The 26,069-nt window shown below is 37.6% G+C and overlaps 2 protein-coding genes across 4 annotated transcripts in view; both read right to left on the reverse strand.

Moving 5' to 3' along the window:
- The window catches only part of LOC110058461 (uncharacterized), a 37,042-nt gene extending 15,860 nt beyond the window's left edge, over positions 1–21,182 (reverse strand). Inside the window, exons 1-4 of one of the 3 annotated variants that reach the window (XM_089289213.1) lie at positions 21,002–21,182; positions 20,190–20,231; positions 15,731–15,794; positions 6,728–6,851 (exon numbers count right to left, since the gene is read on the reverse strand). The gene's annotated coding sequence lies outside the window, so the exon portion shown is untranslated. Of the gene's footprint in view, positions 1–90; positions 2,600–6,727; positions 6,852–13,240; positions 13,430–15,730; positions 15,795–20,189; positions 20,232–21,001 lie in introns of those variants that run through there. The other 2 variants (XM_089289214.1, XM_089289215.1) reach the window with 2 other exon arrangements.
- A 608-nt stretch (positions 21,183–21,790) lies between these two features.
- On the reverse strand, positions 21,791–25,444 carry LOC110045610 (melanin-concentrating hormone receptor 2-like). Its single transcript, XM_089289674.1, has 2 exons — positions 25,114–25,444; positions 21,791–23,904 (listed from the first exon to the last, which is right to left on the reverse strand). The coding sequence occupies exon 2, from the start codon at positions 23,878–23,880 to the stop codon at positions 22,828–22,830; it is 1,053 nt and encodes a 350-aa protein (XP_089145800.1). The 5' UTR covers positions 23,881–23,904; positions 25,114–25,444; the 3' UTR covers positions 21,791–22,827.
- Between the last annotated feature and the right edge of the window lie 625 nt (positions 25,445–26,069).

Raw genomic sequence — 26,069 nt, forward strand, 5'->3', positions numbered from 1 at the left:
TGAAAGGGGTATTAGAAAACACGATGATACTGGGCGATGACTGTGTTGTACAATATCTAATGTTTTGTCTGAATGCTCAAGAAGAAATACCTGGATAGACTCCCGCGGAGAGCATTACGAAAATGATTTTGAATCCCCGCTGAAATGCCAAGAAATCAATGGGTGAACTTCTTTAGAACAGAAATGAAAGTCAATTAATTTTTTCTTTACTGCCTAAAATAATTTAACTGGTGGAAAAACAGAGTTCAAGCCATCCTTCCGGGCCGCGTTCCTCCCTTTGACAAATGGGAATTTCCTCCGGATTTGATAGTTAGGCCATGGGTTCATTTCGAGACCAACCTTAGGTGCGATAAACGGAAAAAATGGTCACCGCAAAATGAATACATGGAAGTTATTAAGATGAATTTCAGAAGTAAATATCAACTGGCTCGGTATGACGGTAGATATTGGTTATAGAGTTTTCAATATTGAAATTAAACTGACGTTTTTATTCCAAATTATAATGTCGGCAAACTTCTTAAAGTGGATCAAAATGAAAGGATGAATCACGGAAAAATTTATTCGCCCACAAAACATGCGTCAGATCTCTAACTGGTGACAAACAAAGGACTTCATTGCCTCTCGCCATTTAATGATTAAAATATTCTATTTGGGTTTTTCCTCAATAAAAAGATCGTAAATCAGTTTTTGAACGAGATATGCGCTCAAAATATGATGCGTAATTTGCATTCAGAGTGAAATCTATTCCATTCGTTTTTGAAGCGCTTTCGAGGGTAACAATATTCGCCCAATTTCATTACTTCTGTTTGGTGTTAATTTTAGAGAAATCCATGAAAACCACATCGGAGGGATTCGAGTTTAATTTGCACTTGATTCATAGCTGGAAAAGAAAAAATTTGAACATAAATCACTACACGACATTGTACAAAACGTCGACATACATTTACAGGAAAACGAATTCAAAAACATTGCAGAAATCTTAAAAAAAGGTTGTGATTGCGAATCGTGACTTTGAGAAATTATCGTATTCAGAATGGTGTCAAGAATGAATAAATGGTCTAGTCCGTTGACCAATCACTGTCGAGGAACGTAACGATCATACAGCGAAGGCAAATTAATCTCAGTTTCAACGATAATTAAGTGGACTTAATAAACATAAGCAGTCCAACATCACCGCTCAGGGCTATTTTTTTATGCATAACAGGTTAACCAAAAGACTTTAAGGGCCGACAAAAATAACTTAAAACAAGTGCTTATTCCGGTTTTGATGGAGGGCTGACCACACGAAAGGATACCTTGGCGCGAATCAAGGTGACGCAAACTTAGAGAAAGTCATGGGCACGTAATTTTAGCAACAACTCTTATAAAGGCAAAACCACAAGCCAATGACGAATCCCGAACAAATCCTGTTTCATTCTCTTCTCCTTCTTCTTCAACCTCACGACGCGTTCTTCCTCTCTCCTCAATCCTTCTCCTTTCAGTTTTGAATCCAAAATGGCGCTGGCCCGTTCAAAATGCGCCAAAATACGCCTTCATTGCAGGCTTTTACATTGTGTTTTTACCATTCAGAGTCTTAGCAAGTTTGAGCGTTTCTTGTGTTCGTTCCTTTTTTCTTGTGGAGTCCGTTTACTTCCTTGCTTCCTTCTTTCCTATATTCGTTCAATTAGCCTACAGGTGGTTCCATCCGTTCAGTTATATTTTTGGGAGGAAAATGTATTCGAAGCTAAGATTTCACAAAACTACGTGTAGCTTTGTAGAGATCCCTGACGAAATTTTGCGATAACTTTACTGAAATGAGAATATATTACATCGTTAAGCAGTGAATTTACAACAATTCGTACTGATTTCTCTCGGAAAAGTTTTGATATGCAAAAAGGTTTTCAGAATACAGTCAAGAAGCTGCTCGCAGCGTTTTCGGAATTCGCTGAGGACTAAGATCAGCGAGCGAAGGCATCTAGTTTAGCCCTTGCTAAAAGAAATGCTTAATGCCATGGCTTATCAAGCCGTACACGACAAATTGCACTTTGGGCGAGTATTCTAGCTTTGTCCATTTTCTGGGGTTTTCAACCGTGGGCAGTTATAGCGTGAAAGCCACATTAAGAAGATTTTACTATCTGTCTGGACATGTTTGACGGTAAAAGTCTTCTAGCTCACAGTCCATGAGATAGCAAAGCTATTTGAGACTTCAACATCCTCTCCGCGGGTTTGGTTAAAATTTTCCTCTCTCGCGGGGTCTATGATTGGTGTTCAAATGCCCCACCATTAAATTTAACACCTTGCACGGGGCACCCAAATTCACCTAAGACCTGACGATCATGCCCTTAAGTTTCATGTCGAATGTACCCCGGCAATGTTTTGTTTGGCGGAAAAATTTCCCGTGACTGTTGTTTAACTTTCCCAAAAGGTAGAAACGATCGAAGGATTGGAAATTTCAATAGCAACTTTGAAGATTTAATAACCTACTTGTGGAGGTTGTTGTTATTATAAGCGAAAGTACTTTATGTGATGCAGGGTTATAAAATAAATAAATGATAAACTATGACCATTCATGATGGAAAATTTGTGAATTTCACTTTGAGTTTACTTTAGTGACCTCTAGCGTGTTTTTAACAATTTTAAACTCATATGCTGGTCATGCAAACAAAGCTTTCTCAGAAACCGGTCGACTTTCACGATTTGAAAGGTGGGAGTGCAAATACGATCAAAATTGATATTTAATTCGCAGAATTCTCAACTTGTATACTCTACCGGTTCAATTGGTTATTAACTTGGGATGAAGCAATAGTCGTGAGACAAGGCTAGTTCGAGACTGCTTGAAATTCAAGAGCACTTTAAATTTTAAGCACAGAGCCTAACCATACCTGAATATAGCTTGAAGCTATTGCTATGTTTCAAGGCCAAAGCAATGACGCGGAGAAGCTAAGCAGAATTGAATTAGTGGAGCTTGCAACGAAGCGCCATATGTTTGAACAGAATGCAATCATCAAAGCGATGTTTTGATTCTTGCTCTGCACGGGGTCCATAAATGTTACTTAGGTCAGCCACAATAGCTTCTTCACAAAAATTCAATTTTGTAATAGTGATGTTTTCACATTGCAAATGCACAGTCATATATAAATTATTCACAAAATTGCTTTGTACCTAGCTTTTATGCAGAATAGACCTGTTTAGCTTGGGCGGTTTTGTTTTCCATTTCAGACCAAGTGATATTCTCTAGAGAGCTGTTCTTTTATCTACCTAAAAATTATATTCTTTCATTTAAACGCGACTATTTGAAAATTTGAATTCTCAAGAGTATCACCACATGGTTAAAAATGGGGCGACAAACAGTCCAAGCTGAAAAGGTGTCAAAGGTCCATTGAAAAACTCAGTGTGGGATAAATTCGAAGTTAAGAGCTCCGGGCTAAGTTCGGGGTCTTTTGTTGTAACTGAGTGGAAAAACGCTGCAAACATTAGTGCCTTTTAACGCTAAATTTGGTGACAGTAGCCCCGAGACATATTTTTCTATGTTAACAGGTAGCACAGGTACATTAGCTTCTGTATTCATACACTGCTTATTATAATGCAGAGATCCAGAATTTTCATGTATTATTGAGCAGGGTGTATTGTTTCAGAATTTTAGACTTTGAGGAGCCGGCAGGTAAATCGTTTAATTAATACGACAAGAAGCTAATGGAACCTTTCTTTAATGAAAAAACAGCAACAGGTGGAAGATTATATCATTAAAATGTTTCGACTTCACCATCACGGCAGCTAAAACCGACAGATATATACTATCAATTATATCGATTTAATTATATGTTCTTGTTGCCATCACGATTTGTTTCAGTTTTCTTTCCGTGTTAATGGCATAGGACTCAGTTATTCAGCTCCCAAAACATGGCAACTGCTGATTGGAAAAAATGAGAAAGGTATCATTTTAAACATAGAGATTCTGAGAAGCACAGATGAAATAAACTGGGTTTCATTTTTGTCTTGTTTCGTGCTTGCGTGCATCCTAAACTCACCTTTTTCCGTAAGCTGAAGATGGTGACGTATGCATGGCAAAATATTAATCAAAAAGCCTGGAGATGAACAGTACTGAAAATGCTCTGATAATATAATGGTTAGAACTATGTGAGCTAAATTATTTAATGCACTCTGAAGTTAAAAAAAAACAACAATTTTTCACTGGTCATAAAAAATTCAACCTATAAATACATAACCCATTTATCTCGGTGAAGTAGAAACCGACAGGAAAGTAGTCTTTTGTTTAAGTTGCGAAGATTAATTATCTCTGGCTTTAAGTATATTATTATGTGACAGCCCATAGTCAACAATTTATGATCACATATCGCCGCAGGGTTGCTTTAGGCCAAGATACAGTTTAAAGTTTTATTTTTAGTTCGACATAACTGTTACTGTGCTTCAAACCTTGTTGCAGAAATCTTGGTGGTATGAAATATTTTGCGATCGTAAAATCAGGAAAGTATTATGATGGCGCAGGAAAAATTAAAAAGCATCGCGTAATAGAGGCGAAAGTTTAAAGCCCTGGTCAAACGGACTCGCAATGAGCCGCAAGTTGAAATTGCGTAAAGACTTTGGCTGGGAGGCCAAACGTACTCGGAAGTTTCCTCGCAAGTACCCGCAAGTCGCAATAAAACCCATTTCAAGGCAGAAATATCCGGTTTTTCATGCATTGGCTAACAACAGGTTAATGGACGTCACTCAACTTGCGTTGACTTGGGTTGGGTGGCCAAAAGGTGAAAAAGTTGCGTTGATTTGCGTGCAAATTTGATCTCGACCAAAGTGGGCGCAAGTCAACGCAAATCAACGCACGTGGACCCAAGTTTTCAACTTGCGTCAACTTGCGAGTCCGTTTGGCCAGGGCTTAAGGCAAGTAAAATCATTCTGCAAAGACGTTTTACCGCGTGGAGGCTTGCCCGCGACATTGTTTTGCGCAACATGTTGTACAAGTTAAAACTTGCTGTTGGAATGGATGGCCAAACGTGTACAACATGAAGTGTACAGCAATGTTGCAATATATTACCTACACATGTTGTGGGCAATTACCTTCAGCCGAAAACTCACATTTTTCTCTTATTCACACCGACTTCTCACGGGCTCCCAATTGGCTTGAAACAAATCGCGAGTAAAATGTCTGTACATTCCTCGAACTAAACAATTAAACAATTAGTTTCAGCTCGCGTTCATCTTTTGAAGTTCTTGGTGTTGACGACAAAATCCCGAATCAGACTTGGTTTGGAAAAAAACACCAAAATTTAGTGTTTACAAAATATTGACCTTATAAGCTCACAAAATTATTGTATTTTGTTGCGAAAAAATATTTGTTACAAAGTAGTTTTAGAAAACTAATTTCCTTTCATGACTGTTATATACTAGTACTTTTTCAAATTGTTTCAAGTGCCATGCTGCTGAAAAGGCAAAACAAATATTTCAAGCACTCAAGGGCAGGTATAGCTAGGTATGCCCATGGGTTTAAATTATTGATTCAACTGAAGTGAAAGGCATGCTGAAGTCACTTATTCTTGCAATCGTTTTATGACACAAATGGACATAAAACTGTTTGCCCGTCGAGCCTTGATAACGCCATTACGTGAGGTGTGTTCTGTCACTGAGGCCCTGTCCACACGTACCCGGATATTTTTGAATTCGCAACTTTTTCTTTCCGGATACGGCTTCCGTCCACACGCGTCCGGCGAATTTGGCAGCGAATCCGGATATTTTTGAATCCGCTATCCAGAGTGGAAAAAATTAATCCGCAACGAATCCCATAAGGTGTGGACGGTGAATCCCAATATTTTCGAATCCGATGACGTAGCAAAATCGTGTCCAGTCTCTTACCGAACAATGAACCAATATGGCGGCACAACGTGTAGGCCTAGTTTCTCTAGAGTGAATCCGGATACCATCGGATGCATGTGGACAGGCGAATTCGATTTGAATACGCTACCTTTGGCGGAGAAATTTTTGAATCCGGAAAGAAAAACTTGCGGATTCACAAATATCCGGATACGTGTGGACAGAGCCTGAATTAACTTTTAAAGAATTTTCAAAATGTACTTGCCATTGAAACCCAGAGAGGCAATTTGATAATTGACGAAAACATTTCGCTATAATTAGTCATTCGTTCAGGCTTTCATCTAAGTAATTCGTTAGGAATTCGTATGTTCGCACGCGCTTGAAAACAGTCCAAGTAGCTCGTGTCGCCGACAAAAAAATCCCTAAAGTCTGAACAACAAGATCAAGATGGTAATTTGGTTTCGAAACTTAAACAACAGCAATACATTGCAATAAAGAGAATCTAAAAGCAGGCTTTCGTATGGAGACTTAAGAAAATACGTGGAGTAGTCAGTTTACATGTTGAGTTGGCAACATTTAAACTTCAGGATTTGCACAACGGCAAATACAATTATAATTATTTTGCAATAGAATACAGCAGATTAATAATGAATAGTGTTATCATTTCCTTTGTAGGTGGTTCGTTTCTGCTATTTTCATTCCCTAAACAACCGTTTATAGAGTTGGATGTAGTGAACATTTTTTTTTTGCAGTAGGCTGTATTACGCCCGTGAACGAACAGGCATGCTAGAGTACACCAATGAATTGCAGACAATCAAAACCAGGCAAAAATGATCAAATGATGATGAAGAAGATTGAAAATAAAGGATGATTCATGCATGACAGGGTTAAATATCAAAAAATAGATGACAAAAGCACAGCATACCTTTAAGAGAAGAACGTTCAGTTCTGCTACGAGCAGCAAAACGTTTTAATCTTCACTGCGCGGTAAAGCCATTTAAGTCTTGTGGTATCAGTTAATTCCGTCCAATGGCCTGGGATTCTTTGAGCTAATAACAAATCAACAAAACACACCACTCAGAGAATGTTTAACTGACTCATGCCGCGAGCTATGTTAACACGAGGTCAACCAAAAAATATCTTTTGATCTTTATGACGGGATTCAAATTAATTACTTTACTTTAGTTAAAACAACTTTGTTCATGTTGAAGTTGTCTGACTTTACATGATGCAGAAGGATCTAGAAAGTTCGGTGTGATGAATCTATCCTATTAATACATTTTGAGAATCTTGTCTAAACAAATTGTGGACTATTTTTGTCTTGCTGTACACCATCCTTTAGCGGGCGGGGCGGGGGGGGGGGGCTACGGGGGGTGAGGTCGAGGGCACGCATGCGCTATTAGACGTTGCATTTAGTTGTAAAGACCGCAAAATGCATGTACTGGCCGTGAACTGCAGGCTATTTGATGTAAATTACCATCTTTTCAAAGTGATATTTAACAGCGAATATATAAAAAAAAAGCGCCTGTCACTAAGCAATGATCGACCTGTACTTAGAGTAACAGTGCTTATATCTGGGTTCACAATACGCGAAACTTTGCAAAGATGGATTCTTTTGGCTTAGTTCCGGATACAAATATATTGCTGAAATACCGGCGGAAACAATCAGATGTCATTCGGCTGCTGTTTCATGCAGGCAAAAAAAAAAGGCAAAAGGAAAACCTGCTATTTTTCCAGGCTATCCAATTACTCAGAGGCCGGTCGAACTAAATTAAGCCAAATTAATCCTCTGTAAGTCTTCCAATGTTCTTTTTTTGTTTTTTGTTTTTGCTGTTTTTATTCCGGAAGCGCTAGAATCCATTATCATATTGCCGTGTGGAACTTCACCGTGTAGATTTTATTTTTAGTGTCCCCGGAGGAAGCGTAATAGAGTTTTCAAACTTAAAGTTCGATTCGGCAAACCTTGGAGTGCCAGCCGGCAAAATAGGAACATTTTTAAGGTTATATACTGCATTGTACAACAGACGGAAAAGTGATTGTAGATCGTAATGACTATAATGAAGAGATAGACTCGACATCGTTGTCGACAATGGACTCTTCAGCCGTCGGCTTCCGAGAGCTCAAAAGATGCAACTAACCATTAGGTTCGCAGATGATATGACCTGATCTGAGTTGTGTTTTGGTTTTTGATACCATATAGATGAGAAGACCTGTGGATAACAGGCTACATTCAGAAATTATCGTTACACTGAGGCTCATATTAAATCGAAACACAGCATTAATAACACGGAACGATTTAAGACAAACCTCTTTCTCTGAACTCTTTGCAATCTTGCATTTGCCTTCAGTAAACAAGAAACTGCGGGTTCAAGACTATATGAATGATAAGGAACAAGGAAGGAAAATAAGACTCGCCTCAGTGGTGTACGTATATCAACAAAGCCTTCGTTATGTATCTACTATGGATCGGTAAACTGCGCCGGTTTTGTCGTTCAAAAACAGAGGAATAATAATGTGTTTGCTCGGCTTTATAAACGTCTCCGCGACAGAAGTCAACGAGTGTCAAAGAACAATAAAGCAATTTCAATAAATGTCGACGAGGTTTACTTTTAATCTATCTAGCTATTACAATACCATGTATGCTAAGTAATAAAGATTATGTTCTTTTAATGTCTTGATGGCTAAGATTTGTCTTTTCTCCAGTCAACTTGGGTCAGTGTTTCATATAAGACCTAATAAGCTTGGTACCAAAAAAAGATTGATCTGTACTAAAAGGTCTCTCTGTTGAGGAAAAAAATTGATTGGGTACTCGTAATTTGGGCAGTTTTGGGCAATTTTGGGCAATATCCAGGTTACAAAAAACGCCGTTTACAAACAAACCGTGAGAATTCAGTGTCCAGCATCAGATGTTGTATCCACCTAGAAAAACTTTAAGAACTTTCTGGCGTTCATGAAAAATGCTTTTAACGGAAATGAAATGAATATTAAAAGTATGCATGTTTACCTAAAGAGATAGTTAGGAAGGCAACGAATCCACAGCAAACATGTTTCAGACCTGCTCTCCAGCTTTGATAAAAAATGACATTTTCCATCTCAGCACTGCTGAAGATCTGAATGTCGATTTGAAAGTTTGAAAGTCTGTCGAAATGTCTTGCGTCAGATCAGTGGCAGGCTAAATGAGATTTTTAGCGAAAGTCTACATCAATAGCTATGAATACTAACTGTAAAATTGCTGACATAAGCGAAGGAACAGGCAAGTTTAAATAATTTTGTAACATCAAAAAAATAAAGACGGTCTCCTTTCAGAACATTTTTATAAATTTACACTATACGGAGTGAAATGGCCCAGCTGGTCTAGCTACAAAAAAATTGGAAAGATAAATTTCCCAACACTGTTTATGTTTCTTCAAGATTTCATTATTTGGTTGAAACTCTTTTTTATTTGAAATTAAAACATCATAACTGGAGCAGTGAGGTCTGTTCATTTGATATCAAATTTCCTTGATTTGAAATTGATGTCTTTTCAGCTGTTATCAGGCACGTGAGAAACGGAAATATATTTTACCGTTTTATTAAATTAAAATGTTTTACGAATGTGTTTTGAGTTTCAGCACTCTCACGGATTTGATGGTAAAAGCAACTATTTACAAAAATTTGATAACTATAACAGAGGTTTACTATTTTTCTTATTAGTAAGAATAATTCCAATTTGTACCACAATGTGAAAAGTCTGGAGCCAGTTTCAAGAAAACAATTTTGGTAGAGTTTTCAATTACCAAGGACGAGTTTAATTACTGGGGTTTAATAAGAATATGAATCGAGTTAGACAAACGAATCGTGTACCGCCAAGCTGGCTGCTAAACGTACTCCTACTAATTTTCGTTCTAAATTTCACGGTTTTCGCGTTTTCTACAAAATCGCGAAAATTAATACCGGCAAAAAAGAAAAAAAAAAAAAAAAAAAAAAAGAGAGAGAGAGAGAGCGCGCGAAAATTCAACACGGGAAATTTAATTCCAGATATGTTTGTTGGTAATAATTGTTCAATTTCTATCCATGGAGATATACAGTATTTATGATCTTGTTTTCAACTAGTTAGCACTCATCCTCCGATTCACAGTTATATTCAGCATGAAAATCCGCCGGAACCTGTTTACTACAGTCTTTCAATTTTCTATTTGTTGGGTCCTTGTGGTGAAACGGGTTCCACAGATCAGGATTTGGGAGATTTAAACAACAGCAAAACCGCGACACTATATCTACTTTTGCACAGTTTTTCCTCGTAGAATCGCGAAAATTAATACTTGCGAACTTCGGCTCCCGAATTTTTGCGAAACTAAGTACGTACGAAAATTAGTAAGGAAAGGTATTTGCCAAAGTGAAATTCTGCTAAATGTTAATCCTTCGGCAGAAAATTGTAAAGATTGTAATGAAATTGTTGTCATTGGTGTCTAGCTGTCATTGAAAAAAAAACTACTCGCTCACTGTAGCGCGGAGTTAATTAGAATGCCAAAATTCAGGAGTTGCAGCCAGCATTGAATGTCAATGTCAGCTGCAAAAAGTTTTTACTTTATTAGGAAAGCTTTTCCATTGTGTCACTTTACAGACAGTTTCCGTTTGAAACGTCTTAAATTTCTACTGCAGATGTTTTCTTTTGTCTAGGTTTCAGAACCCCATTTATACAGTATAACTAATATATAGCTTTTCCAAAAGTTTTAACTGTTATACTTTTGAAAATGTATGTTGACTAGCATACAAAACGCCAAGTTCATAATATGCATGCTTTTAAAATGTTTATCACCGCTGTTTGTGTTGTGTTTTTAATCAAGCTACGATGGCAGAAGACCAAGAGTTTATATAAATGAACAATAGCCTGCATTTGGCGCGAAAACATGCTCGGATATGTGTCCGCTGTTCCGAAAAGCAAACAGTTTTGGAAAACTATGAGCTTTGAGAAACAGGTGGAAAGCGCGAGAGAAAATGTTATGATTTAACAGTATTATCATTACAAATGTACATACAGTTAAGGTTATCAATAATATAAAACCTTTTGCCATTACGTCCGTTTTTTTCTTTTCCTAAATTTCAAGTTCTTGTTTTCCAATTACCAGGCGTGGTTTAGTGGAACATATTCACACGAAACTACATCCGGGAACAGAATGGCGCATTCAGTGATGACGCCATTTCCCGCTTTTTCCTGGTTCTTTACGTAAACATTCAGTTTATCTGTTTATCTGTATCAGAAAATTACACCGTGGCTTGAAAATATGTGAATTGCTTTTGAAATGATCTTTTACCACTCTAAAATGAAATTCATATCTTTGCAAACCAAGCTGAAGTTGTCTCAGCCAATTCACTGTCAATTCGCCATCTGCCAATTCGACCGGCTGAAACTGTCTGCCAATTCGAATTAAAAGTCAGCAGTGGAACTAACTACATGAAATCAGTTAAATATCCTTATCAATTGTCCAAAATCATTTTCTAGTCGCATTCAAAACTATTAATTTGCACCGAACACTCACTTAAATTTGTAAAAAGATGCTGTAAGTATCCTTTGTTCGGAAGTGAATAACTTATCACGTGACTTTGCAACTGACACCAACTTTGTATCATTTTAAAGCTTACCGTCTTATTAGCCCATTTCAACGGCTTCTAAACCCATCTCAACGCAATTACTGTCAAAAACGTTCACACGAACATCGTGCTTCAGTAACATATACACTTGCACTGGCTTTACCGGAAGTGAACAACTTATCACGTGACTTTTCAATTGACACCACCTTGGTATTATTTTAAAGCTTACCGTCTCATTAGCCCATCTCAACGGCTTCTGCACCCATCTCAACGCAATTATTGTCGAAAACGTTCGCACGAACATCGTGCTTTAAGGTGGCTGAACACAGTTTTTGATACCTGCGTTTCATTCACCTTTTTTTCTAAAACTCTTGATCCCTAGGTCGTCAAAAATGGCAGCAAGCGAGTTAACAACACAAACTTTGTTTTTTTGATGGTTAAGCTGACGAATGTGCCGTTGCCATGGCAACATGAATAAATATAAACAGGCCTTCAAAATCGGTTTTGTTTATTTGTGGAAAATCTAGTCATTAGATTTTCTTTATAAATTGCATGCAACAAGCTTGTAACGATTCTCACAAGTTAACACCATTTTGCTAATAATTTAACAGAGAGATCTTTATTTATCCCTTGTTGACGGTTAACGGTTTGTCTAGAATTTCCTTTGTTAAAGTTCAATTATTTTCAATACTCCAGTTACTTATTTCCTAAAGTATTTTCGTGCCAAATTTAGTGAAATTCTAATGAGTGGTTCTCGAGAAATAGGCGTATTTCCGAGAGTGCAATTTTTCATTCAATCGCAATCTTTTGACCTACTACGCATGCGCTGCATTTAACTGGGTTCTTTCGGTAACAAAGAAAAAGCTGAGAATTGCTGGGTTCTTTGCATCGTTACCTTTTCTAACATATATTTGTAATAAAAGACTAAAGCCATCAATACACTGCGTTCAATTGTAGAGAAAAATAGCTCAGATAGTGCGGGTGTTGAGTAAATAAAATGATCGCTCTATTGACGGCATGCTTGTTTTTTGCAATCCTTGTACGCGCGCTGGATTGCATCAGCAAAAGCGCGCTAAAACTGTGTTCGGCCACCTTAATAACATGCACACTTGTAATGGCTTCTCCGGAAGTGAATAGCTCGTCACGTGACTTTTAAATAGATGGGTGTAGAAGCCGTTGAGGTGGACTTATAAGACGGTATGCTTTAAAATAATACCAAGTAGGTGACAATTGAAAAGTCCCGTGACGAGTTATTCACTTCTGAACGCAGGATAAGTACAGCATCTTTTTACAAGTTTACGTAAGTGTTCGGTGCAAACAAGAGATCTATTGGCCACAAATAAATGAATAGTTTTGAGTGCACTAGGAAATGTATTTGGACAATTGGTAACGATATTTAACTGATTTTATGCAGTAATCTCCACTGCTGACTTTTAATTCGAATTGGCAGACAGTTTCAGCCAGTCGAATTGGCAGATCGCGAATTGGCAGCTTGGTTCTTTCTTTGCACCGCCGTGCAACATCCCGTCAGGCTACACATTACACTAAGCATGATGTTATTAGGGAAAAGCACAATTCTGCTTTCCAAAATTTTCTTTTCCCCCCATAATTCTGTTCAACTGACCTGTCTAAGTCTCTAACGAGCAAAATTTGGGCCGATAAACGATCTTATGCATTTTAGGTTAAGGACAGTCTGGAAGATAAAACTACAATTTCCACATTCTACAGCACCCTATATTCGGCATTATTCCAGTATTGAAAAGAGATTGGCACAAAAAAGGATAAAATAATGAGCCGCGTGAAACGACGAACGCAAAGAAAAGCGCAAATACAACACAATACAACACAGCAAAGAAACCCTCATTACCTCGAGAAACAGACGAGCCCTCTGTCTGATTCAATAAGTCTTCCTTAGTTAAAAGAACTTTGTCACGAAATGAACCGTTTGTGTCCTCGATTCCAGATAGAAAAACTAGAAGCCAACAAGAGAGTTATTCGTCGGAAGGTTCTGTCAATTCTGTAACGGTAAATGTGACAATATTTGTCAAACTCAAGAATATAATTCTCTATTTAACGGTTGCAAATGAACTTTATACTGCCGCGGCTAATACATTTAGCACGACGGAACTGAATAAGACTCCATTTGCGTTTGGCATATTTAATTTTATTATCTTACTCGTACAAAAAACTCTTGATTTATTGGTAATTTCGGCATCTCTTCAGAAGAGAGTCGATTATCGAAATATTTACATTCTTCACTTCAAAGCAGCGTCAGAGAGACTAAACACGAAATTGAATCTAGGGGAAAAGTTGTTGTTAATTTAGTTTGGTTTAGTTCCCTCAGCCTAATTAATTTTAAAATGGCTGACCATGGGGTCTTTCCTGGTTGATCTCGTCAGTTGAGTCGCACGTGGCAGCTTGAAAGTTTCAATCACCCAATCAATAAATGAGTTTCAAGATGTGATAACAGTGATGACCAGAAGATGTAATTTTTGAATTTGTTGGAAAAAGCGGTTTGTGTGAATACTTAAGCTGAATCAACGCAATAAGAATAGCGGCAATTGTTTCATTTTGGCAGTTACCTCTTTGGTGTGAAACTGTCTAGAATTTTGTTTAGAATAATAAGAAAAGAAAGTAGAGGAAAGCCTTAACAACTTACTAATCACAAGGTAATCAACGAAACGGAATAATGAGGTAGAAATCCATATTTTTTACCTCTCTTTTCTCAAGAGCCGCGGCACTCTCTGAGCGTAATGTAGACCCTTTCAAAACTGAACAATATCGATGTTTAGCATATTTCACAAGCAACCTTACAAGTAAAAGACCCAAGGTGTAATCAGTTTTGAGAAAATAGACAATATTCCTGATGATGTCGTTTTGATAGCTATTATAATCATTAAGCTAGACTATTGCGTCTGTACATATGGAGCCGAAGGCAACCGATTGTCTAGAAATAGCGATTTCTCACAAGATGTTCTGGTGCCTCAATTAGGAAAGGAATCACGGAACTAAAAAAAAACTCGCCTTATTTGCAAATGAGAGTGTTGCCCAAGTTTAATTCAGTTAGGAAAAGAATTAGTTTCTTTGCAAACAAGACGCGTGGTGAAAATGTCTCATAAACAAAAAAAAAATTACCACGAATATTTCCAGCGTAACTCGTCGTATCTTACAAAAACGTAATTCGAAATGTCTCGAAATAAAAGGATATTAAGCGACTCAAGTTATGTACTCAAACTAAGGCAGTATTGACGCTACTTTATTTTCGGCATGTGTAAGTTTGTCTGTTTGGGGATCACTCTAGACATACATTCCAAGATGCATTATATTTTATTAAAGTGAATATCATTTTACCGGTCATTCACCGCTTGCACTGATATTTAGTTACCACTTTCCAACCAAGTAATAATAAACAAATAACGAAATAGATAAATGTTACTCAAAGATATTAGCCCGACAAAAAAATTCAACTTTGATAATAAGACCTCTCAAATCTGAAGCCTATGGCTTACTTATGTACGCATTCATTGATCTTATTTCCAAATGACGATTACACCATTGTATTTCAGTTTTGAGTTTTCTAGCAATACAGAGCTTCTTTTGTATCATTAGCTATGGGGGTTCTCCTGACATGCATGGCAACCGTTTTAGTCTACAACTACAGAACTCGTACCCTGCTATGCGTACTCCCGAAAGTGTCATTGTTCCCATAATCAACATGACAATATTATTTAGGCTATCTGCATCTGTGGTATACTGAGAACTAGAGATATGACAATTTAGAAAGGCTTCGGGTTAGGATAACCCTGTATATATTTATATAGTGACCTTGCGTTGTGCCTTCAAGTCTCTGATTCAACAAATACAGATTAAATGAACCAAACTCTAAATATTAAAATGGTATAAAAAGCACAATGTGTCGGCCGTGTATTTCAGCGTATTGTCTTTTTCCATGCACTAAAAGCTTCATTTGCCGAGTTCAATTACGAATCTACAGCTGCATAAATAAGCAAAAAATATTTATTAATTTATTTATATCTTGTCTATCTTGCACGAAGTTGACTGATATTTCGTACACGGCTTTTGAGGACATTTAAGTATAACTTACTAAATCGACATTCATTTCATCACAAAACAAGGACAGTCGATTGTTTATCATCTTTCAAGCGAGCCAGACACGGCCCGAATTCAGATAACGGGATCGGCGAAATTAATAATGCGATACGTTGATTTCAGCGGGATTAAACCAAAACTGACTGAGACACTAACGAATTATTGAAAAAAAAAAAAAAACCTGACAAAACGAGTTGAAACCAAAATTGAGACACTAACGTATCAAAAAGAAAAATAACAAGCTTACCTTTTTCTGCTCTTCCCAAATCTATCCTCTTTACGTCGCCTGCAGTCTCAATGGAAACGAAAATCTGCAAGCGAAATGGATTAAATCACTTCACGTCAATTCGTCGACAGTGCCATTTTGAAAGATAATCGCTTCTTTAAATATCTATCATTATCTCGGTATCAAGTCGATAACACACACAAAAAAGACAGCTCCACTTCTCTTTTTTACATTACAGTCTCAAGTAAAGAGAAATTGTATTCGCGCTCCTATAGGACTCTCTCGGTTGTTGATGAGTAAATTAACTGATTCAAAACGCAATTCAAGTTACGCTTTTTCAGCCTGCTCCAAAACAGTACCCTTCACTGCTGCCTAAAATGTAGTTTTCTCCAAGACACAAAGAAGAAGAAAGAGTTAAGTTAAACCTTAAAGGAAAACTAATACCTCAATCTTAGGGATTTTCCTCTAATTATCCTCTTGCGTCAGTTCACTGGCCAAAAGCAGCATCATCTAGATTAATGCGTTTTGTAATTTCTTAATTTTATTCCTTGTTTTATTTCCCTCTTTAGCCTGCCACTCCATTCGAAAGAACATTTATTCAGCTGAAAAGCCGGCAAAGCTACGCGCACGGAACAATTCATTCCCAAACGAAAAAGAGCTTATTCTCCGGCGGGGAAGGGAGTGAAATAATAACTTCCTATTATATGATGATATAAACATTACATAAACAGACAGTTGTTTTCCAACATTCAGCGTTAGCCATTATTATCATTAAAACCAGGTAACCGCGCTATTCGTTGCTTGGAAGTGCCGTCATTTTCAGGTCAGTATTATTCGTCATTTAGTAATAGAAATACGTATTTACCAAAGACGTTGATTTTTTTTTGTTGAAAATAGAAGGTACACTTTTCCTCGAGCCTCTACGTTTTTCACGGCCATGGTGATATTGAGACCCGTTTCAAACGGAGCGGTCCAAAATGGTAATAAGCAAAACACTTCGTTGATGGTAATATTAAACTTTTACACCGCGTTAGCTATGTGTTTATGATCTGAATTAGCTCCCCTCTGGCCGAGTGTTAAAGTAATCCGTAAATAGGCTTCAAAAAAAATAATCTTAGGGGTCCCACTAGCTTAATTCCAGAAAACAACTGTCAGAAAATGTGGTTTTTCAAACAGTGACTCGCGATTGAACGTCCAACGAGACGGCGTTAATTGTTAAATCAGTGTCGATCAGGGATTGGAAAATAGAAATAGCTAAACGCATTTCCAAGCAGTGGAAGCCAAAGAAGACGTCGAACAAGCAGTGCATGCGCAAGACATGTTAAATGTACTTCTGAAATAAACTCCGTTTAATAATTTGACTATAAATTTGTAAACAAGACCGTTTCCCTTACCTAGATTGAATATACTTGAATTATTGGTGTGAAATGACAGAATGGAAGATTTCAAAATAGAAGATTTCAAAAGACCAGAACTTGTTTCGATTCCGTAGCTGAACGCCGGGAGTCTGTTAGCCAAATTGCTGTAATGGGGCGGCAGTTTTCTGGGGTAAATCGGGAAGCATCGTTCAACTTATAACAAAATCCAGACGACGGAGGTCGACAGTAGGCGATGTGACGTGAGAAGATTATTAATGACTCCGTAGAAGTCGAATTTATTTCAAGATAAGTCATCAAATGATTTCTTCCGTAATTAATTATTTCATCAGAGGTGTTTCCCAGGCTTAAAACGAACCAATAAGAAAACAAAATTTGTGAAAATGCGAACATCCTAATTGCTGTTACGGCAGCAAGTGGGATTTTTAAAAGGCATTAACATGTTTCAGCTGACAAAAGTGCAAAAGCTAAATTACAAACGGGGGACATGTATTTTGGAGTTGAATAATTGTTAATTTAGATGGTTTGAAAGCAGAACAAATAAACTTTGTCTTGATTGTTTGAGGTTTAATTTCTTAAAGGAATAATGACTTAAACAAGTCACTATTCCTTGTATTTACCTAGGCTATTAATTACAAACAGCGACAATTTAAATCCTCATTTATTTAAGGACTGACTTACAGGAGTTGAATGCACGCTTAAAAGTATTTGCTTTTTTCGTCATAAATATTTTATCATGACACTATTGGGGCAGTGGCCACCTATTCTCAAATTTGTTGTCATTTTAATCAAAATTTCCCGCTAGCGGTCATATTTGATTAAATTTACTTGACCAAAGACCAAAGCAGAGAACGTATTCATTTTACTGGTTCAGTGATCAAATATTGTTATTAAACCGATTTGTAAGTTGTGCGCAAAGACACTCCATGGTAGAATTTTGTTAGGTTTATATTTTTTGAGAATTTCAAATGATAAAATATTCACTTGCCACCTTCATGTTACCTTGTTAAGAATTGTTTTAATGTGTGTAATTTAGCACCTTTTATCTTTGACCGTTTTCATTTGTTGTTCGTGTTTATGCGTGAGAGTAAGCCTCCACTGAAAAGTTGACTACCTGACTAGTGCCCAGTCCGTCCTTCACTCGAAAATTGTAGCACGCGAGGGATCATATCAGTCATAAGAAATAAACCAAGGATAATTTGTTCCAAGATCATATAAACCAATCCGTTTTTTAATGTTCTGCTTTAAGTGAATATCGAATGGAAAAATAGTGTTTGTATAGCCTGGTTGAAAAGTGCTCACAGTTTTTTGGTAAACATATTAATAGTTAACTGGAAACTTATCGATGAAATCTTAGAGATGTGTAGATGAAATACGTTCGCTGGAAAATTTATCGGTAAATGAATGGAGAGCTAAACAGCAAGTGAAAGCTTCCTTGAAAACAGCATCCCAAACTATAATAGTATATATTTGTCAAAGGATATCTCCCCCTCCTCCAAGAGAAAAAAAACAAAACCAAACAAATAAAAATTTGGTCTGACGGGGCCGGGATTTCAAACGAAAGAAAATATCTTATCTTACCTTGAGTTATTAATATTGGTCTTTTGCAGCCGTAATAGTTTGAAAACCTGCCAGATTGCCATGGAAATTTGTGTATTTTACCCTTTCCTCATGATTGGCTAATTAGCCGAATATCGCAATGTTTACTAATTTCTTCTCGGGACTAACACGAATGGTATCTCAAAACAAAAGCCCTTCAAGCAGTGAACAAATTTTGCAGTGGAGCGAGAACATCTGCTCCAAGAAGCTTTTGAAATTTTTGTTGCAGATAAATCAATATCTTAGGAAGTATATCACTTTATATCACGTAATAAGTTTTATATGCCATTAGGCTGAAGTGCTGTTAATTTACCAGCACAGAAAAGTTCAATATCCTGTATTTGGAAACTGGAAAATGATCTCGCCAATGTGACGCATATCGATGAGTTTTACATCCAATGTTATTAAATGGTTCGGAGGTTTTTTTTTTTATCACATTATAGATTGCGATAACCGGAACATAACCCAAACCGTTTTACACTCAACTTCATTTAATTAATTTAAAATGTTTTATATTGAAGTTTTGTTTTTATTCCACCATGAACAGGAGAGGCGAACGACCTATACAGAGAACATCTTGAATTGGGTTTTTGCAGAACTGAATCTATATTTATACTAGACATATATCATATACATCGCCAGGGAGGGTCTTCTTTGGAGAATTCATAAAAAAAAACAGGAAATATGAACTACATTACTTATGGAATACACTGCGCAATTAACAGAAACATTTGATTATTTTTAATTATACTACAGCAAACCTCGTCCAATTTCGTCGATTCTTTATATTATAATTTGATGTTCCGTCTCAGTACATTGAGCGAAGATTTTCTTGTCAAAAATCTTTGGTCTGCTTAACCGGACCTTTCTTATTTCGTAATCCGGCACACCCATACTCATTTTTGCTGAATTTCTAAACTTTCTTCAGCCTCTATGACCTTGTTTATCACTCTTTGAGTGTGAATCTAATTGTAAACTATAAACTACAGGACGTAATTTTCCTCATTCTCGGCGGCGTAATTTAGACATAACACCTTGCCACAGGCACCGAGAGTATATCTTGTCATCTTGATATGTTTTGTTCAACGTTTTCTTCATATCACTCTAACAATGATATAAAACGTAAATTGAACATACCTCACGCACTCCTGGTTCCCACATTTCGAATTTAACAAGCAAGACAAAAGTCCAGCTGATTTTCATAAACACACAATTAAATTTTGTCGATTTCAGCAAGGTATCCGAACACGTCAGATTTTTTGCACATTGACGATTTATTCATAAAAAACAACAGAGAAATAAGCCATGTTTATAAATATTCGAAGACTGCGATATTAATTTTTACCACAGTGCACAGTCTTATTTTCAGTATTGTTTGGGAAGTCTTCAATATCCGGTGTTTATATGAACGTGTAGTACCAGTGAAAATTTTGCAACGGTGTTTGAACGCATTTTGACCACTGAGTAACTAAACTTGGAAGATAAACCACAAAAGATTTTCCCACCTTTTGTCGGTCCTGTTGTCAGTATTATCTACGAGTAGCGACCTAGATAAAGAGAATTCACACAACAACACGAGGCAAAATTAATCACAGTGGGCTATCACGACGAAGTGTCTTAAAAATAATAAAAACTGGACTAATTTTGCTAGATAACTTTCTTATCATGTTGTTCTTGTTTTTCGAAAGCGAAATTCGGAAATGCACGTCCGTCTTGGAGATACCGCATTATATTCGAATAATGATCAGTGATTGATGAGCAATCACTATTTATAAAACGATGAAAAATCGAGTCGTATATTAGGTCAAGAAAATGACCCCTCTTTCCGCTTCTGTGCCGCAAAATTGATTACATAGGACCGTTTGCAGTTGCTTAACCTCCGCACCGCAGATAAGCTTAGATAAATAAAGCAAATAGAGATCCATGGAACAAAACAACCTAAGATTAAAGCGAAAAATAAAGAGCTTGCTGAGAAAAAGAAAATCTGATGGCGAATTGAAAAAAAAACAAACAATTCTAAGATGCGGTCTAAATGGTTATTAAAATAATAAAGGTCTCCCTAACTCATGTAATTATGGAGGCGGTAGACACTAGACAAATTTTAGAAATAACTACAATGTTCTCATCTCAGAAAACAGCGAATCATACCATAGAATCAATTATTAATCGTTGATCATGGACAGCCTATTTTTCCTAAAACATATTCTTTACTAAATGGCAAAATAAGAGAAGACCTTGAGATTTCTCAGCTGTGTAATGATTTTTTTAGGTTGAAGATTTATACGTTTAGGATCAGTTTAATAACCGGAAAACTTACCTTGCAAGGTAACGATCATATTTTACGGCCAGGCTGATAAGCCAGCGCATGTGTTTAGTATTTTTGTTTTCCGAAACGAAAGAAGATATTTTTTACCCTTTATATTCACGAGAAGGAAAACTGACAATTTTCACAAAGGTGCTAATGGAGATAATATTCCAGTGCGGTGTGCATATGATACTCTCAATCATTGTCACTCCAACCAATCAGAGGTATCGCCTGGACGCTGATAGGAGCATTGAAGTGTTTTCTCTTTTTGGTTTCACCATCAAATTACATCACACAATCACCTGGCATTAAAAGCAATGTATTGAGCTAATGTATTGTGTAGACATGCAGCAATAAAATGGCATTCGATTTGGTCCAGAAGGTGTGCATTTTAAACTGTCCCATTTTATTACAAATGGCGGCATGTTTTCTAAGTCTTATACGAATTTCGTGGCTCCCGACTACAATAAATGCTATTTAATAGACCGTTTGCGAGTTGCCCTTTGCCACTGTGTCAAAACGAGTCTTGACGTGCGAAACCATTCATATGAAAATGTTTCCACCTGCAGGTTCATTTTCATGCAAATCAAACACATTTTTAAATGACAGGTTTGGCATGAGGACTCGTTTTGAAACAGAGGCCGAAGTTCACACGGAAATGGCCAATGGACCTTTTCGGTGATACGGCGGCCATTTTGAATTCCATTGTTTTCAGATACCTATTATGGGATGCTCATGGGACAAATCAATATTAGTTGCCCCCTGAGCATCTCATAATAGCTATTTGGAACAATAGAATTCAAAATGGCTGCCGTATCGCCAAAAAGGTCAATTTTCTCTTGTACAACTTAGGAAGAAAAAAAGCGACAGAGAAACTCACAAAGTACAATTTTAATCAAATGTGATGCAATATGGCTCATAATTACAATCACACCAACACATCTGTTACCACTCGAGCAGCAAAAACTTAATTTCTTTCTGATGTTTTTTTATATTCCTCATGCACTGTTTCATCCGTCATTTTTTTTGGCCTGATTCCTTAGATCTTGGATGCCCAAAATTGAGAAACATAGTACCACAACTATACCTTTCAGAAGGTCTCATTACAGTGAATAGTGCGTGCCACCTAAGGTTTTATCCTTTCAGTAAAACGAGAGAAAAATCAAACGGGGAGAAAAGACAAAAAAAAGCGCCTATTTGCCCCTCTACCCAGTCTCTACGCGGTCTATTTCTCTTTACTCGCCAGTCCTCCGCTCGATGAGGAGCTCTCCGCGTTGGAGAAAAATTCTTATCGCACAGCAAATTACTATATAGTAAGATTCAGGTATTTATAGTGCTGTAAGAGAACGCGCCAGTCTATCAATCACTTAATCCATTCCTTGCAAAGAATGTTACAAGTAAGGAGTGAAAACGATGAGTGCAAATTCGGTAGGAAAAGCAATATAAGACTGACGCGCTACTTTGGTTGCCGAACAGAACAAACAATCTTTTGGTACGTAGTCTCATGCTCGGGGCATTCTCCGTCACTAAAATGAAGATCTAGAGCCTTTAAACGAGCTACGCCACGGCTTGCGCATCTTGAAAAGTTTAGCCTGAATGTTCGAAGTTCGTTGTTTGTAATCCGTGTTAATCTTCACCGTACTTGTTGCTTTATGTTTTATTATATAATTATCTCTTTGGTGTTTTACTATCTTAGTAAACGACTATTTCTGCAATGTAAAGGTAATTTTGAACGCGGCTAAAACAAATCAAAACACTGTGGCTATGCTCCTTTAATAAGTCAACACTTTAGTCCTTCCTTTACAGCTGTGCTGATGAATAATTTAGAGAAAGAATGTTTAATTAGTTATTTCTTGCGAAGAGGTCTCCCTTTCTTCGCGAAAACTTCGACGATTGCCAGTAACCTCTTCACAACGTCGTCGGCGAGCTGACTGGGGTACACTTAGCTCGTTTGAACTAGTAGCAGCAATTTTTCTAGTGCACAAATTTGGCAAACTTGCCCTGAAGTCAGGAATCTTTAACACGTAAAGGACTGGATTCAACAAGGAATTACCATAATGTAGAATCTTAGTAATATAGAATACGTGGAAATGAAAAGTATGGCTAGGAGTGAATTCAAACACCATATTGACAATGACGAAGGGCAACCAGGCGACCAGGGACACTGCTGTGATAAGAAGGCAAATACGGGACAATGAAGACTCTTTCTCCACCAGTCGTTGCTTGACGCTCTTGTGAACAATTCTCACTTTCCTCCAGATGATTGCGTATGAGACGCTGATAATCAGCAGCAGCGCGGCTAGGACTGGGATCCACATAGCAGCGCTGATACTAGTCGAGGAGACAAAGGTATTGGGAGACTTGATCATCGCGAGATGAAGGGACGTGATCGATCCCGCGGCCATCCAAGCTATGATAGTGAAGAGGACGTACCAGCGCGACTTCAGGGCGCGATAGTTGAAGGGCCGCAAGGTAGCGTAGAGTCGTTCCAGCGCTATCATAGCAAGAAACACAATAGAGGCGAAGCCTGAAAACATGTCGAGAAACAAACTGACGTCACCAGGAATCCAAGATATCTTTCCCCACACTCTGAGAGACGTTCCAAGGGGGACGATAAACAGTGGCATGGCTAGAACCCCCACCAGCGCATCTGCTATCGCAAGGTTGATCATTAGATAGTAGCGCCTCTTGCGGAGTTTCCTGCTCCCGATAAAACCAAACGTTGTAAGCAGATTTCCTGCGGCAATCAGCACGGCTTCCATGATAAAGAGGCTGCACCAGAAAATAGCTTCGGGCTTTCCAATGAGAGGCACGCTACTGAAGGTCTGGTTAGAATCAGGCTGATTCCAGTAGGAATCAATTTCATATGATATATTTCTCATGTTGGGCATTCTGATATCAGTTCCAAACGAGATCTATGGAAAAAAATAGACTATTTAAAAAGCGTGAAGAACGTGAACTGACACTATGACGTTAAATGACCCAATGACTTTAAAGCCAGAAAACATTCAGCCGACATAACACAGTTATCTCTAAATGATCTACAGATCGTATGATAAGACGGGAAAAATATTTCTGAAATGTAAGTACTGTCTGCATGTGAATTGATTTGCAGGAGATCCAAATTAAGCGGATTACGAACCGAACCAAATGATTTCATAATCATTTGCCTTCTCAACCTGCGAAAGGGTCGGAAAAGGGCGGGGGTGGTGGTGGTGGGGGGGGGGGGTGTGGGGATGGTCGGCTACGGCTGCAGTATTCTCAAAACTGAAAGAAAAAAAAAAACAATGTAGATACGGGCCCCCTCTCTAAGGGGAATTTTTTAGTCTTAAATACATGCATAATTACTTAAAAACAACGGTGACACAAGTGTCTTTAACTTGAAAGCAGATGCTTATTTTTGACCATTTTTATCTCCTAGTTTTCTTGGACAATGTTCTTCAAAACAAAGAGCAACCAAAATTAATTAAGCCTACCAAATACTGTTTTAGGCGACGAAACAGGGTATCAGATTCAAATTTAACATCTCAAAAAATGCAATGAAATAAACAGAATTTGGACTGATTTAAAAGGAATCCGGGTTAAAACTTGCTAAAACATGCTATCTTATTTATTAGTCATGCACTCGAAAATTAATGCAAGATGGTATGCATAAATAAGTATAGGGATAAATGGAAATACCGCCAAATGATCGAAAGCCATACAAAACTCTTTTCGGCTTGTGAAGTTACAAATTTAAATCGAAGTATTGAAACATAAAATATCGGTAACGTGTCATTCTCCCGTCCACTCACGAAGAGTTTGCTATAAGATAAAATCAATCAGCTACGTGACTTACGCGATTGACCATCCGCATGACGTTTTTTTGATGAAACTTTGTTACTGTGACTATACAGATTGCCTTTAAACCATCGAGATTGCGGTTTGACTTATAATACTTGTCATTAAATCAAAGTTAAACAAAAAAGCGCGGTGATGTTTTGTAAGACATCCTTGCAAAACAGCGAATCTGTTTGGATTGGTAACCCTCAACCTTTGCAATTTCGTTCAACATAAACGAAACACCGTCAATGCATGCGATGGACGACTACAGAGAGATACAGGAAGAGTTGAACTTCACTCACCTTTAAAAAGTCTTTGGTGACAAGAATTCCACTTCAGAGACAAGAGATTGCCAACTTTCTCTCTTTGCGAACGCATTGTATTTAACGACAAACAAATTAACGGTCGACTTCGGAGCGTCGACTACAAAAAGATCAGGAATTTACCTGAGCCAATCAGATCCCTGCAATTTTCCAATGAGAATGTGTTCATGGAAATTGTGCATTTCATCGAACGCATACATACTCGCAACATTGTTAAGTAAAGCCAGGATATCTGTGTACCAATCAAGTTTGTCGCATCAATCCATTTTTGTAAGCAGACGTGACAATTTTTTTAGACTAGATAATTTGAATTAATTACCATTCCGACACAAAAGAACCTGCCCAAAACAGAAATAAAAACGTTGTGGTGTCGGAAACATTTCTGATCTAAAGTATTTTTTTCCCGAGAGTTCTGTCTTTTTTTTTTAACTGATAGAACCTGGGGTCGAGGCCTTCCGACAATTTAGGAACAAATTCAATAATCCTTTCTGTCTTTTTCTCAGCTCGTGAGCGGGCGGAATTCAACAAGTCCTGCAATCTGATTGGTTCCTAGAGCGGGCGGAATTTTCTCATCCGGACCGCCACAGCGGGCGGAATCCGTCGAGTTGATCTATTTCGTGAACGAATTAGCGGTAATCGTCAATCTTTCGCTCTCTTTACACTTCCATAGACGATTAATCAACGCAAGTTTATCTCTTTTCACCTTTAAATGGCAAGGAAAGATGACCCTTTCATATACCAACCTCGTTCCCAGGACGTTTTCCCTGGCTTGGGGGCTGGGAAAAGACCCTGGGAGCGAGGTTGTTCATGTACGATACCTTCTGTTGGAGATGGTACCCCGTTTCATACACCAAAATAAATAAATACTGGAATTACATTTTTGCTACCTTTTACAATACTTAACTACTATTTGAGCTTGAAAAAGGTACCCTGTA

Source organism: Orbicella faveolata, unplaced genomic scaffold, assembly GCF_042242905.1.
Source record: "Orbicella faveolata isolate gen_17 unplaced genomic scaffold, um_ofav_v1 contig_2, whole genome shotgun sequence".
Lineage (NCBI taxonomy): Eukaryota > Metazoa > Cnidaria > Anthozoa > Scleractinia > Merulinidae > Orbicella > Orbicella faveolata.